At 45.9% G+C, this 15,995-nt stretch overlaps 1 protein-coding gene across 1 annotated transcript in view; it reads right to left on the reverse strand.

Moving 5' to 3' along the window:
* Window positions 1-13,752: 13,752 nt before the first annotated feature.
* Window positions 13,753-15,995, reverse strand: part of emc2 (ER membrane protein complex subunit 2) — a 38,010-nt gene continuing 35,767 nt past the window's right edge. Inside the window, exon 11 of the mRNA XM_062538374.1 lies at window positions 13,753-14,457. Within this exon, the coding sequence (XP_062394358.1) occupies window positions 14,371-14,457 (87 nt within the window). The 3' untranslated portion in view covers window positions 13,753-14,370. The remainder of the gene's footprint in view (window positions 14,458-15,995) is intronic.

A 15,995-nucleotide genomic window follows, 5' to 3' on the forward strand; every position in this document is an offset into this window, starting at 1 on the left:
TGTCCAGGGTTGTGACCAGAATATTGAGATTCAGGAAGATGATTCAATGCAACATGAGTGGCTCACACTAACCGCGACTTTCTTGAGAACTTGAATGATCACTTTCTTGAGAACCTTAATGATCAGTTTCTTGAGAACTTGAATCCTCCGATCAGAACACATGCAACCAGTTACAGTATATGGTTGCCCTGCAAAACTGACATCATATTTATGTGCCTTGGCGTCAATATAACACCATTTTGCGCTTATACTGTCCCCAGTTGTATTAAAGAATAACTAAAAGGGTCATAATCCTTCTTGTTACACAGCGCAATATCAAGAAATCCGGGAGTGCACTGACAATGTCAAGAGACTTAGTCAAGTCCCCACTTTGTTCCACTCAACAAGTTCAATTGTCACTTTTTGAGTGCATCTTTGATACAGTACTTAGGCTAACCTATGAGATGTAACAGGAAGTTGTCTGTTGACTGTAGGTTTATGGCATGTTTCGTAGGCAGGGAAACCACAGTTGCTCTCAAACACAGTTCATTCATAAACAGAGTCAGTGTATGCTACTGATGAGGGGATAGAACGTTTTGCACAGTAAATTTATTCTCCCTTTAAATTTTTTATTTTTAGTATTTTCGTGGCAAATCCCAAAATACAGTAATTAATTTTGATACATGGTGTGGGTACTGTATTTTGTAGTTTATTTTTGATACATTTAAAATTAGGATATTGGATATTGTATTTCTTGCCAACACCTACAGACACACCACACACTGGAGCTGCACACATAGCCTAGTGGTAGAAATTAAGATTTTTTTTCCATCCCTAAAAGATGATTGTGATTGATGGTTGTGGAGGTATGTTCCCCTGACAACCCCAAATCATTCTTCTCCACATGGAATCCATCTCAATGTGACATTCCATGCAAGTGCTGGGAACGAGACATTTGTTGAACAAGACGCCTGGCTCCATACGGCCAGATACTACACGGCTTCAGCAAAACTGACGTTTCCACAGCCGTGTCAAAACTTTTAATTGTGAATATCTATTACTTAAGTGCTTGAAACACAATAATTCACATTGCCACATTTTGCTGTGGCATTGTCTTTTCACACACAAACGTTTATGCTTGTGGGGTTATGTTGTATTTTGTAGTTCTCACAATAACAAGCACTGACGTATTAAATAAATGAGTCTGGACATTTACTGGCTGCCCGACTCATCAAAAACACAAGCTCAAAACTCGCTCTCAAACAGTTGCAGTTTATCTTAGGACTGACTGTGCAGCTTTGCTGTTCCTCCTCCGGGTGCCTGGATAGATAGACCTTCAGACGTTTGTTTTCAATTGGAAATGCTAAGTTCTGATGAATATCATTTTGGTCTAAGCTTAGTTGTGACAGCGCTAGTTAACTGGCATGCACATGAGATGTGTTGCATAACCAGCTACTCTCCCAGCTCCTTGAACATCAGATACTCAAAGGGACAGAAAGTAGAACAGCAACCAAGCAGTGTGTGTGTGTGTGTGTGTGTGTGTGTGTGACAAAACAAAACAAACCTTAATGAAATGGTTTGGCATCTAACAGACTCCCATAGAAATGAGGCTTGTCTTCTTTTCCACTGAGGGATGGTCTCCTCCAGTGCCTCCTGTCAGTCCTGCCGTTCACTAAAAGCGTCGGCACTTGTACTGTCTGTAGATGTGTTTACTCCTTGTTTTTCTTTATTTGTTTGTTTGTTTGTCTGTTTGTTTGTTTGTTTACTCTATCCCCAGGAGCTTTGTAAGAACGCAACATGAGTCACTTTCCCCGCTGTTGCTACAGGTTATTCTGACAACATCCTTATTTGCGATGAAAAGCAACAACTTTTGCTGTAGAAAATGTATTGTTACATTAAAAAAGGGCCACTACTTTTATATATATCAGCAGGTGCCAGTGAAAGATGAAATCAAATACAAAAGGCATGTCAGTACTATTGGCTATGCATGTGTTTGTAACCAAGGCCACACAAGCAGAAATACAGTTCTCTTTCTGGCCAAGTACGAAGAATGCCGTTTTCAGGGGAAAGAGAGAAAGAGAGTGTGAGAGAAACAGAGAGAGCGAGAGAGAGAGAGATGGAAGGAGAGAAGGAGCGAAAGATGGAGGCCTTTCCAAGCAACTGGAACATAACAAACGGGGCCAGCCCTAGTCGATGCTGGAGCACGGCACCTTTTTTTTTCTGGGTGTGAGGGCTTTTCACAATCTTGGTCCTCGCCCCTTATTGAGACATCATGTTTACTGGAGAGCCACGAGAGCGCAGTAATTGGACGCAGAGGATTGGCGTCCATCATGACAATTTCACGTTGCGACGAGGACGTGACTTTTGCTTCTTTCCGTGCCTCGCACACGGAACCGTTCCACGCTGGGCCCGGAACTTGCTCGAGCTCCAGGAGAATAAATGTGGAGCTTCGCTGGCATTCATCAGGGGGAGCTTTGGCACCGGGCTTTCGTGGCCCGACGTTTGAGTGACAGTGCCCCCGCCTCCCCTCTTCCTGAACCCTGATTTGAAGAAGGCACAGATGCGGGCAGAGAGTGCCAAAATACCAGCGAGGCATGCTATGATACAGGATGGAAACTGGCACGCGTCAGGGCCCCTTGACAGAAACCTCTGCAAAAAAACAAAAAAAAACAGTCTCCATTCTGGTCAAAAACACAAATCGTTTCACCTTCTCTTCAAGAGTTAACTGTGTGTGTGTGTGTGTGTGTGTGTGTGTGTGTGTGTGTGTGTGTTAAAGAGTTCTCAGACAGCACACACACCCACACACACACACATACTGGCAGTTTCAGTCACCTGCTGGGAGAACGCTTTGAGACACGGAGACTGTTCTCAAGGTCATCACCCCAGCGTTCTGACACGGTAACCAGGACAGCCGCCGTGGCCTCTTGTCGATCGCCATGGCACCCTCGCCCCCTCGGACCAACCCAGGTGGCAGGCGTTGCCACGGGACGGCAAGTGTTAAGGAGCAAAAATGTGAGAAATGCCAGCCCTTGATCTGTCAGCGGTGAAAAATGGCCGGCTGTCTGCGGGACACTGCGGTTTATGGAGGCCGGCACATTAATCTAGTCTGACTTATTCCCAGGCCTGCCAGACCAGTGTGTGATCTTACCCCAGCACACATGCACCAGGGGCCTTGCTTTCTTTTCCTCCCCGCCTCCCCGCCTCAGTTTTCGCTGCTCGCGTTTTTAAGCACATGAAAAAGAGGAGGCTGAAGCCTCACTCCAGCTCCCCATACCAACGGAACCTCACAAAACACCATCAAGCGGCCCCCTTGGACGCCCTCACTCAGGCATGCTTTGGCATCCATAATAACCCTGAGGTGAAAAAAGCACCAAAAAAAAAAAAAAAGGAAAGGAGGAAAAAAAACAGTCCATATGGAGCTTACTTCAATTGCAGATTTAAGTTTTCTGCAATCCAACATTCTGTCTAGTCATCCAACCCTCTATTGATGTCCAGTCTTTAATTTAAATGTGAGAGGTATGGACATTATGGCTTCCCTCAAGGTCAACTGGGCACACGGCTTGTCAAGGTAGACTCGGAGGCTCCCTGTTCGTCTCTGATGGTGTGCCAGCGAGGGGGGCAAAAGGAGGGGGCACTGACGTACAATAGCGAAAAATGCTAATAGACTTCGAGTATATAATAGCTTTGGTTTTAACCCTCGTCCCTTTCTTCACAATGGTTACAATTTGGGTTTTTGAGGAAACCAGCCTCGATTGTGCTGCTGGGTTACGTTTCCAGCCTCTGAGAGAATGTCTAATAGGCCTCCTCTGCCTGTCATTTGCGGGTGAAAAAAATATGGCTTCGACCCGAGTGCAGAGGAGGGGAAACAAGACAATAACAAAATATTACAAATGCAGATATGCCGCTTCGAGCAAAAATGCCAGGCGCATGCTTGTTTTGAACCTTTATTCCTGACACGCTAAGTCGGTTTGTAAACGAGACTGTGCTGGTTGAGTGAAAGCTGATTGAGCCAAGCAGAATTGTACACTGTCCGGGAGAACTCTACACCTCGACAGGCTGTGCGTGGTCGTTCCACACCAGAAGTGCTGAGTTCACAGTTTCCATATAGCGGGTGGTATTGTTCATGAAATATCATCTGGCCGCAGTGATACAATTTCTCATAAATATGACACTGGATTTTCATTTTGTATGGCTTATTGATATTTATCACCATTGAATCCTGAAACAAGGTCTTCATGGGAAAGAGTCAAAGATTTGATTGGATGAGTTGAGACATTTCATGCGCTAGCCAATTTTTTTTTCAGTGAATGATATGAAAGTTAAGCCCTTCTCTTCAATCTCCTCCTTTACTATCTTTTGAGTTCAATTTTCCCTTTCAAATTGTTTTGAACTTTGAATTTTTGTTATTGTTTTTTCCCCTGTAGATTTCAAGTATATTAAACATTTACCTTACAAAGCCTTTTGAACTCATAACTCTCCATTCTTTCCTTGCTTTTTTGTACCAGATGAAAATTATGAATGGCTATTTAAAACTCCATCATTAGTCTCTTGGATAGTACAGGTACGTGTTGTTAACATGGACATAAATGATATTCCATCATTCCAATTTGGTGTGTTAGTTTTGTCTGTGAACTCCTGCCACTGGCAATACCTTTTTAGCCTTGCCAGAGTAGCCTATTCATTTGAATGAAAACTCAGCTCATAAAATCAGTCTTTTCTTTCTTCCTGATTTCATTGCAGGGCTCAGAAAGGGCAAACTTTGCCCTTCAGTACTATTAATATCTTGGTATTCACAATCCATTTGCTATATTTATACAATATTATACAGATGGGTCATTCAACTTGATCTATTTGGAACAGCCCGTATCTATCATGATACTGAGGTTGTGTCCTCAGTATTTAGCAGGTATCACATGTTTCATTAAATGAGAACAGAACTGATGGTGACAAAGATCCATGCATTAATGCAACATTACATTAACAAACATTACTTTTGTTTTGGCAATGGGCTGTCTTCCTATGTAGCTCTAACAATCTTTTGCTCTGGCGGAAACAAGCATCAGTTCAAATCGACAGGATGTTTTTGTTTTATTTATTTTTTTATCAATGAATAACCGAAATAGCTAAACGGATTTCTTAATGCACCACCATGTTATTTTCGGTCTGATTTATTGGTGTGTTATTTATATACAGGTGGAAAGTTGGGAGAGGAGCCACTGGCTAAAAAGGAACAATGGGATAAGTCCAGGCAAGACAGAGATGCCAACCCCCATTTTGGGATATTAGAGGATGGCACATTACTGCCCAGCATCAGAAAATAAAAGTCCGACCAAATCTTTGTTCCAGAAATTCCCTAAACCAGCTGCTACCAGGACAACTGTGACAGACAGATCAGCTTATTAGTAAAATCACCTGTGATCAGAACAAAAGTAGAGACAATCCATGGGGTGCCTCTTATTCATCTTTTTAATCTATCCTCCCTTCCTTTCTCAGTCCTCGTTCGCAATGATCTAGATAAAGAATGATGGGGCAGCCACAATGGTATAGTCTATCCAGTGTTCTTTATAGATCAGTGGGAACGAGTCGGAGGACCGAGGAAGGAAGGAAGGAAGGAAGGGAGGATAGATAAAAAGACAAATGAGAGGCACCCATGGTTGGACTTGTGAAGCTGGGGTTAGGCTACCTAACTCCGTTCACAACTGTGCTTACCTCTGACACTGGGCCTCTGCTAACAGCAGAGGTGTCCTTAGCCAACCCCTTTCTCACACAAGCCATATTTCTTGAACAATTCCTTTTCAGGGACTACTTATTTAGGTTACTGTTATGTTAAACAAACCAAGAAACCCTGGAGAAAGAGAGAGTCAGGAGAAAAAGACGGGGATAGAACAGGCCTTCCAATAAGATGTAAGGGCGGAAAAAAGGGGAGAGAAAACACAAGGTCTTCCCAAGTGAGATCTTGAAGGTAAGCCAGGCGGCAGTGCTCTCTCATTAATCACGTAGATAAAATCATTGTTAATCAAATTTACTTATCTCAGTGCTTTGTTTGACATGTCCAAAAAGGTGTTCCAATATAACTATACAAAACAAATTGAAAAAAAAATCTCACCCAAGGCCTTTACTAGCTACTCTGCTGCAGAAATTTGTTTAAATAATTAAAACATGATTCGGGATATTAAAATTTAATCAACCTAATTTGTTGTTTATATAGCCCCTCAATATTTTGAAAGTCAGCGGCCCACTAGGAGAAAAGGTATCATACAGTATAGTGAAGTTAAGCTCACAATGAATGCTTGTGGTCTGGACGTGCTGTGCATATTTTAAAACCATTCTACAGTCTGATTACTTTTAAAGCACATGGTGATGGCCATGAGGTCTTACTGATATAGACATGCTCTTTTTAAATACCTGCCCTGTGCAGCCGTTATGCTGGGCAAGCAAATATTTTTACTTTAACGATAGAAGCATAAAAGCATAATAAGTACGATCAAAACAAAGATCAATCAACCTACAGTGCACCTTCAAAAAATAAATACACCTTGGAATGCGCCACTGTGGCTGATCCCTGCATTGTGAATGAATCATTAAGTCCGCACTTTATCCGATTGAGCCCGCGGCGCAGCTAACGCCGCAACAGAGACAGAGAGGAAGCCATCCCTATTACCTTGGCTGCTTGTGGTCACTACTCAGCCATTTCCCTCTCCCCACAAAACAGATGGTAATGTCCCCCGTCTGCCAACTCTTTAGTGAGAAGAGAGAAAAGAAGAGACCCAGTGTGTCTGTGTGTGTGTGTGTGTGTGTGTGTGTGTGTGTGTGTGTGTGTATTTGCGCGCACACACACCAATATTTTACCATTAATCTCTTGTGCACATGGCACAAATGCTACCCTGTCAGTCTGGAGGCTCCCCCCCCCCCCCTCCCCCACTCTTGGATCAGAGAAGAAGCCCGAGCAGGAGGATGAGAGGTGTAGGACAGCATCCCTGGACTGAGATGCACTACAGCATGAGAACAGGGCTCTGAGTCTGGACTCCACACCGACCTCACGTCACATCCATTCATGCAGCAGCGGCAGGCAGCAGACTCCTCGTCCTCCCGCCATGTCCTCCTGCAGACTGCATTGGGTAAACTGCAGACATAACAAGTGATGACAGGGATCGTAGTGTTGGGCCAACGATGCAAAAAAAAAAAAAAAAAACACATGACATTAAACCATAAATGTTTTTTTGGTTTTTTGAAAGAACAGCTGTAGCTGTAATTTTACTGAAAGCTGTTCAGAGAACACGTGTGACAATTTTATGCAATCAATCTAGTTGGTGCTTGAACTGCGCAAGAGGGCAAACTCAATACGTTCAGACACGTTCCCCCGCCAAAAAAGAAAACGACCCGTCTGAACCCAGATAATGACGACTGTCTGACAGCACTGGCATGGCAGCCGGCTATGGCGGCCAACGTGACCGTACTGTCACCCTCAGCTCTTGCATGGTGCTGTGTGTGTGTGTCTCACAGATGTGAGGGAGAATCTGCCTCTAAGCCTTTCGGAACAGCGCTGAAATCACTGTCCAGGGCTGTTTAGATCATATCGGTGGACTTTTGCTAACCTTCCTTCTATGTGTCTGTATTTATGGTCCTTTTAATTAACAGTGGCAATCTGGTGCATAGCTGAACCTCCTTAATGGGAAGAACTAAACAGCCAAGCAAGCCATGCGTGGCCATGGATCTCCTGAGCACATGTGGATGTCATAAATACATCAGCCGCTGGTTTAAGAGCCGGGGGGGTGGGGGGGTTGGAGTTAGATGGGGGTGGGAGGGGTTAATGATCTGAACTTTGCAAAATGAGAGAAGTTCAACCAACTGCTATCATCTCAACACCGTCAATTAGACACATCATTAACAAAATCCAGATAAAGAAAGAAATTATGAATCGCTGGAGGCTCTCTCTCTCTCTCTCTCTCTCAATTAGAATGATAAAATGCCGTGCTATCTTCCTCTTTGGTGTGTCGAGTCATGAGAGGCCTGTGCTGTTCTGTGTGCCTCCAGATGACCTCCAATAACAGGAAGTGTCAATATCAAAGGGTGGCCGGGGGAGAGGGACACAAAAGCGTTCCTGTCATCTCCATGGCTGCCATGATGACACACTGCACTTGGCTCTAATCTGAGATCTCTTTTGTTCACGAGACTAAATGAAAGCATTGTCTGGAAGAGTCGGAGATGTTGTGTGCATTCGCCACGAACACAAGCCTCACACCTGAAGCCAGAAACATAAGCCACCTCGGGGAGAGAGAGGGTCTGAGGGGGAGAGGGGCCAATGGTGTAACTTGAGCACCATTCATAAAACTGGTGCTGGAGACTTGTACCATCGTAACACCACATTTCCCTTGTTCTTAAAATCGTCTTTCTTCCCTCTTTGTCTTCTGAGCAATTTGAGGTTTTCGAAAATAACTGTGTGGTCTTCGACACAACGCTCACCGGCTCAAGCAGCGGCCAATCCAAATCCACCCCACCTCCTTTCCCCCCTTGCGTAATCTGGGCCTTGTGTGGGGTAACCCCGCTTGGCATTCTGGCCGAGAAAACAATCTGCAAGGGGGATTTGTGGTCTCAGGGGGACGGAGACTGAAAAGAACCACTGTCTGCTCGGCCTGGCCCGGGGCGGAGCGTGCCTCGCTCGCTCGTCCACCCCTCCTATAATTGGACATACGCCACGCTCACTCTGATGGAGAGCACACAGACAGGATACAGCTCATGAGGGTGGACGGTAAGGTCAGCCCACTGAAGGGATCAAGCAAAACTCACTTTCACCTGGAATGATCTCCGGTAGACCACAAATGCACCACCCAGAGAGAGAGAGAGAGAGAGAGAGAGAGAGAGAAAGAGAGAGAGAGAGACATTTATTCATTTAACTTTATCAGATATTCCTCTCCATGACCGTACCTGTTCCTGTTCAAGTAGGCGCAGTAAAGCCAAGAGAACTTTTGCGTAAACCACGATAAGAACATATTTCACTTTCAGAATCATGTTGGGAAGGGGTTGGCAAAATTCCATGGGCATTTGAAATAACTAGCCTAGAATACGGTTCACAGTTCACAACTTAATGATGACCAGTTCATTTTGGGTGAACTACGTTTTGTTTTTGCAAACCACCTCTGAGCAGAATTTGAAATTTTTTTACAGACTGTTACCATTGGCCCAGCACAACCTAAAGAAACACCAGCCATAAGAAAAAAACATTTACTGAAAAGACCATATTGTGTGGGTTCTTCAATAAGGATATGGCATTCAGGATTTTGCAAGTCGAAGTTTTCTTTCTTACTATATTGGCATTTTAAGAGTGATACATTTCTCCATGCTCTTTTCCAAAAACGAAAACTCCTGCCATGGCTGTTTTAAATCAATTACAGTCAGGAAATCACTGTGTTCTCGAGTAGTCAATATTCTGTGGTAATACACGAGATGCTTGGACAGCTAGGTAAATGAGGAGTAAAGAATCACAAGGCATGCCTCTGTTTCAACAAACACGTTGTGTGTTTTGCATGGCATGTGTCCTTCTTGGAGGATCATTTCTTATGAAAACAGATTGTTCCAGGAAATGATGCATTTCGTTTTTTTAATAACAAAAAAGCAACTTAAAGACACTGAATTATTGTTCGGAGAGTTCAGCTTAGGTTTGTCTATGAGTGACTGTGTGTGTTTTGAGGATGGGGGGGGGGGGGGGGGGGTGCCGGATTCAGGGAACTTTCTGTAATTGCTAATGCTAAGCCTGCTTTTCTTCTCCTGACTAGCATAGAGGCAGACAGGACAACGTGGAACAAGGAACTCCTCCCTAACTGTTCTAGAACTTTGCAAAGCCACTGGACCATATATTACAAGTCTGGCAATACTCATACTCAAGCTTATCTGCAGGACGTCTTTTTTTTTTTTTTTTTTTTTAAATCCTAGATTTGGTTGTTGTGAAAGAAAAACATAAGATGATTTTTGTTTCAGTGGTTGATGCGGCAATCAGTCTTGATTCCAATGAAGAACTTTGATAGAGCACCATGAAACGTTCTCCAGATTTAGAGGTGAAGTCTGAACCACAAACATCTTCAAAATCAAGTAATCGAGTCAAAAGGCAAATTAAGACCTCTCATGCAAAGAGGTCAGGAGGCAACTTTGCCTGACATGGTTCAAACTCTACGATGGTGGTCATTGCAATTCCTGACATTTGTGCTCCTAACTCTGATTCAATTCCCAGAACTGGGAATTGTGTCCCAGACGCCCTGCTTCTTCGAATCAAAACATAATTTCCTTCCAAAGGAAGGCCAAATCTGTGACTCGGCAGGGGTAGATTTACCACCTATCATCTCATCCATAATTCTATCCATACCATCGCCACCCGCTGCTCAGCCTCTTTCCCCAAAGCAGACAGAGATGGATGGACCCAGAGGACTGCAGCACTTGCTCACCTCCTCCACAACACTGCCAGCCCACACTCACCATCACCTTGGTTCATTCTCTGCCATCCATCCTTGGTGTGGCGTTTGGTTGTCTTCACCCATTTCAGAAAAAGCTATTTTTCCCCCCTGAGCTGAGCTGCTTCTCACCCTCCAAAATGAGAAACAGCTCAGGCGCTGAGTCCTCGTTGGGTTTTTTTTTGCAAGACACCCCCTAATGCATGATGGGACTTTTCCTTCGTGCCCTTTCAGCGGTGCTGGCAGATGCCGTGATTGCCATATGGATTACTGATGATGTACAAATGGTGCCGTGGGCCGCCGCTGAGCCTCGTGGGAAACGGCTCGCAGCAGCAGCACAGGAGCTGCGTAGAGTTAACGCCGCCGCCGCCACTACCGCCTGCGGCAGGCGGGCGCGCCGGGCAGGCAGGCAGACCCGTTACTCCGTGACCCGTGAGCCTCGGAGTGCTCGCCTGACAGCTCACATTTTCCCTCGTGACGGACGGAGATGTATGGAGGGGAAATTTCACACAGCACTTCTGGGAAGGCTGAGAGAGGCGCTCTCTCTCTCCCCCTCTCTCTCTCTCTCTCTCGAAGGCTGCTGAATGATTTAGGGCACTCCCCTGGCACGGATGGCTGCCGAGCCGGAGGTGGTAAGGTGCCAAGGGGGCGCAGGGGTGAGGGGCTGGGGAGGGGGAGGGGGGGGAGCACAAAGGTTGAGGTGAAGCAGTTCTAGCATTGAGACATCCCATTTGGGGGCTCTCTCTGACTTCTTTGGACAAGCTCACTCTCCCCCTTAAGTCGTGAAGCCTCTCTGCTGTCTGAGGAAGGCTGAGGTAAAAGCCAGCGAAAGGCAAAAGGTCCTACCGGTGTTGGATAATCTCCTTGGGAATCGAGGATTAGAGGCAACGTTAAGGGCTAATCCGCAGCACACTGGAGCGAGCTCTTTACATCCCATTAGAGCATTCTCAGTCCCTGTGTCTAAAAGGTGGACTCCACCTGATAACAGTGAGCCGGTTTTTCTTGTGTGAAGCTGTTTGACTTGGGCCAGGTGAGCTGGCCAATTCCTTTGATTAATTCACACTCACCCGATGAACACAAATGAACTCAGACACAGAGAAGTAGGGCGACTCACGGTCAAGCCTATGGGAAAATGAATGTGTTATTCTCCCAGAGATGTTTACATCTCTCTCTTAAATTTCATCAGTAGAAAACTCTGTGGCTTTTCTCCCTTGCCATTTGTAAGACACTGCATAAGCCGATAAACAATGGTACTTTGTATTTCTCAGCTCCACTATCAAGATTTATATGTCCCCCTAGGAATAAGGGTTACAGCTGTCATAGCTGCGAACGACAGACGGGCCAATGAACTCATCTGGCTGGGTCAACCACCCCCCCGCCTCACCCCCACCTGCAGCCAACATGACTATGCTGAAGTCAGCCCTCTCTAAACAGCTCTCTAAAACCATCATCGGAGAGTGATAGCTGGATCTCCCATGTGAGATCTTTGGTGAAAAAAATTCTTGTGGCTCACAGGACGAGGGCATAATTTCAGCTGGGGATCAAGTGGCAGAAGTTTGTTTTCTTACAAGACTTTTCATATTTCTTTGCAAAGTCGTAAACAATGTTATTTTTGTGCCTTTCATGTCTGCAACCAAGCCCTTAAAAAGTTTCCTCATGATAAGGATTAAGGTTGTCATAACTTTAAAACATGTTTGATGACTGTGGTTTTAACCATGAAGTTTTACCTCCAGACTACAGATGGCAGTGTTGCATTAAGTTGTGCTGTGGTGTGTTGGGGGGGAGTCTTGGATTTATCATTCACACATCAAAGTGATTGACATATTCTTTTACAGACCATTTACAAGCATTTAATGACCTTTACAAGTGAGGCCCTTCTCTCGGTTCATTCCGCTGGTTGTCTGGGAGACAGTCGTCCACAAGTAAACGATACCCTTCCTCGAATCAAACATCCTTGATGGCTCCTCAAAAAGCTTCACTTCAGCTCAGTGGTTCCTGTAAAAATAACCACTCTGTCAGCTTCCCTTCAAATGTCCCTTGGCTTTCATTGGTTACGCTAGTTTGGAGTACAAAATCAAATGCAGACACATCCAAGGACCGAGGCATTAAAACTGACGAGCAAATGGCTTTCTCTGCCTCTGCTTTGAACTCTCGACCCTCTACGACCCCCCCCCCCCTTTTTTTTTTACAGCAACTGGGTGTACACCACTAGAAAGAGCTGTAAAGTCAGCGCTCAACTTTTCCACCGGTCTATATGTGAAATTATGAGACAATTGCCGCGACTTAATAAACAAAAGAAGATGGAAGTAACAGCTGACCCAGTACGGGTGAGCGAGAAGCAAGACGTTCATTTAGCCCAACACCATTCAACAATTACACGCCGGGGCAGTAGGAAACCAGACGTCCCTTTTCACGCCACATTCCCCTGGTGCTCTCGCGCTCTCGCTCTTTCATTCATTCATTCATTCGTTCCTGTCATCATTCGCCATCTAGCACTCTTTCGTCACTTTTCTCTACATCTCGTTTCTCTGGATTTCTTTTGCCCTAAACGGCACTGGCCGTAGTGTGCTGTTCTACTCTCTCTCTCTCTGCTCTCTCCATCTTCCCCACGGACTGCACATCTTCATTCTCTTTTCTCATCGTTTGCTCTCGTGCCTGTCCTCTAAGTGGTCCCAGGTACATGAATGGGGATTTGCCTTGTTGTAATTACCCGTGGTGCGGCGATGCTCTGATTTGGATGGTGTTTCTCCAAGTCCCAGCTGGATCTGCGAGAAGCGAGAAGCTGGATTCTTACATGCAGCCCCCCCACCCCCCTTTCATTTTTTTCTTTTCTCTCTAATGAGCCTTTCCTTCACGGCCACCCTAAAGTGTTTCAGCAGATCCCTACACTGCCTTTGGGGCGAAATGGAAATGGGGGCTATGCCAGTTCACACTCAACCCCCCCCCCCTCCCCCACACACACACACACTCCCACCACACACACACACTCAAAAAGAGAGAGTCTGCTGAGAAGGCATTCTAAGGAAGCATTGACGGCGTGGGCGGACATCATTATCATCTTTATCATTACGATAAGTACTAGCAGCGCTGGCTAGGTGGTCTGATAGCGCCGTTGCCTTTTGGAAGTGTAAGAACTGCCTCCAGCTGCCTGACCGCCACTCCGCACGCCGCCTGACTGCCGCGTCTTAGCCGACCGCCGCACTGGGAGAGCGCGTCAGTTGGGTCGGCTCTGCCAAACACCCGGATAAAAAGCAGAGGATAACAGGAAGAAGGAGAGAAATAACAGATGGGGGAGGTCCATAAATCCCATTAAGAGATTGGAAAAGACACATTTGATTTTGTTATCCTTATTTTATTTGTTATTTTCTATCATAATAACTCTTTATTGAGACAGGCAGTTTGGTTGACCCAGAGGGGTCGACCGCGATAAAAAGGTCACATCATTCAGACACAAGGTCAAACAGGTCACACACTCGCAGCCTCTTCCTTTTAAATAACATTTACAGTCCTCTATTAACATTCTAGTCCCTGATTTTGCACTGTAGGGAGTACTCTACTAGCTTCTGCTGCAGAAGACCTAATAAACAAAAACAAATTGACGAATGATGGATATTAAAAGAGGGTGAGGGTACGGGTGGGTTGGGGGGGCTGGAATGGGGGAGCCCCATTTCCTGATACACCGTGGTGGTGGTAGGGTTGGAGCTGTACAGTGGGAGCTGCCATGTAGTGATGGGTGTAGTTGACACAGAGAGAAGGGGGGGGGGGGGAATGAGAGAGAGAGAAAGAAAGAGAGAGAGAGAGAGAGAAAGGGAGGAAGAGAGAGACAGAGAGAGAAAGAGATAGAGAGAAGGAGATAGAGAGCCAGACAGAGAGGGAGAGAGAGAGAGAGAGAGAGAGAGAGAAAGCGATAGAGAGGGAGAGGGGGAAGGGAGGTGTGTGGGCTCCAGGCTCAGGACATGGTGATCTGCATGGACTCCAGCATCTCCTCCACAGCCTTCATGGAGCACTTGCTCTCCTTGGTCCCGCGCCCAGCCAGCTGAAGGAGAGGAGCACAGACACAGAACCAGGTGAGGGGGCGAAAAAGGTGTCATGTCCAGGTGCCAGGTGCCTACTTAGAGGTCAGGGGTCAAACTTAACTTTGCGGAGAGGCAGGATGCATAAGGGAAGCAAAACACAGACACCTACTAAAACCAAGTATGAAAGGCCTCCTCTTGTAGATGCTCAGATACAGTCCACGAACTAGATGAGAAATCGGTACCATCTGAGGGTACTACACAAACCTGTTTTATTTTGATTGCCTACCCACAGCCATGACAAAAATGCTTGTCGGACTTTCCAAACTCACAGCTGAATTCCTTTACGACAATTATCACATTTTGAAACACACCAAAAAAGAAAACAAGAATGAAAGAAAAAAAAAAAGAGAGGACACCAAAATTCTTCCTGGTTACGTAAAAAACCCCAGTGCTTAAAAAACATGACGGCTTCCCCTTTCCCGGCTTATTACTCGGCCGTGACTAAGGCAGCCGAGGCCGTCTGAACCGACGGCTTAATTGACCTAATCAGAGCATAGGCGTCATCAGGTAGTTTATTCGCTTGATTGGCTCGCGCGAGTAGGCGTTGTTTTTAAAGAGGGAGGGGGAAAATGTCCCTAATGAGTCACTCCCTCTCGGGCCCTGGAACTCCGGCAACTTCTCATCCCGGCGCGCTGCGCTCCTCTCCTCTCCTCTCCTCTCCTCCACTCAGTCCTCTCTCTCCTGGGGCAGGACGCCCCATCTGGAGTGACTCATCTCCACTGCCCCTCAACATTCATCTCCTCAATTAAAACAGGACAGCCCCCGCCAGGCCAATAAAAGGCAATCATTGTAGCCACGGAACACACACACAGACAAAAACACACACACACACACACACAAAAGCGCAAACACAAGCCCACTTCTCCAAAACAGAGAATGTTAATCTTCTATATAGGTTATAGAGGGGACATCTTCAAAAAGAGAGAAAGAAAGAAAGAAAGAAAGAAAAAAAAAACTTCATGGTCTAAACCATTTAGGTGTCTGCTGTCCAAGGAAGAGAATAGTAGGGAAGACAGGATAGGAGAAAGTGAGGGAGAGAGAGCAAGAGAAAGAAAGAGAGAGCAAGAGAAAGAAAGAGAGAGCAAGAGAGAGAAAGGATGGAAGTGGGTAAAAGGAGCAGCACACACAGCGTGAGCCATATTCCACTGAGTCATCAGCCTAGCGCAGCGAAACAGCACCGCAGCAGAGGAGTGCACGGAGGGCCACTTCCCAGGTGGGGGGGGGGGGGGGGGGCAGCCTCATCGGAGACACCCAAACCCCCAAAAGCCACCTCATTCCATCCGCCGGAGTAACCAACCACGGCTCCTGTTCTAAACGCTCCTGTGCTGGCCTGGTGCCCCCTGCTTTGTTGGCTTTAGGGAGTCATTCATCTTCCACTCCACTATGAGTGTATGAAAGTGCAGTAGCCCATCATTTTAAAAGCGCGCGCACACGCACACACGCACACAGCTACACACACACACACACACACACACACACACACACACACACACACACA

Source organism: Sardina pilchardus, chromosome 6, assembly GCF_963854185.1.
Source record: "Sardina pilchardus chromosome 6, fSarPil1.1, whole genome shotgun sequence".
NCBI classification, from domain to species: domain Eukaryota; kingdom Metazoa; phylum Chordata; class Actinopteri; order Clupeiformes; family Clupeidae; genus Sardina; species Sardina pilchardus.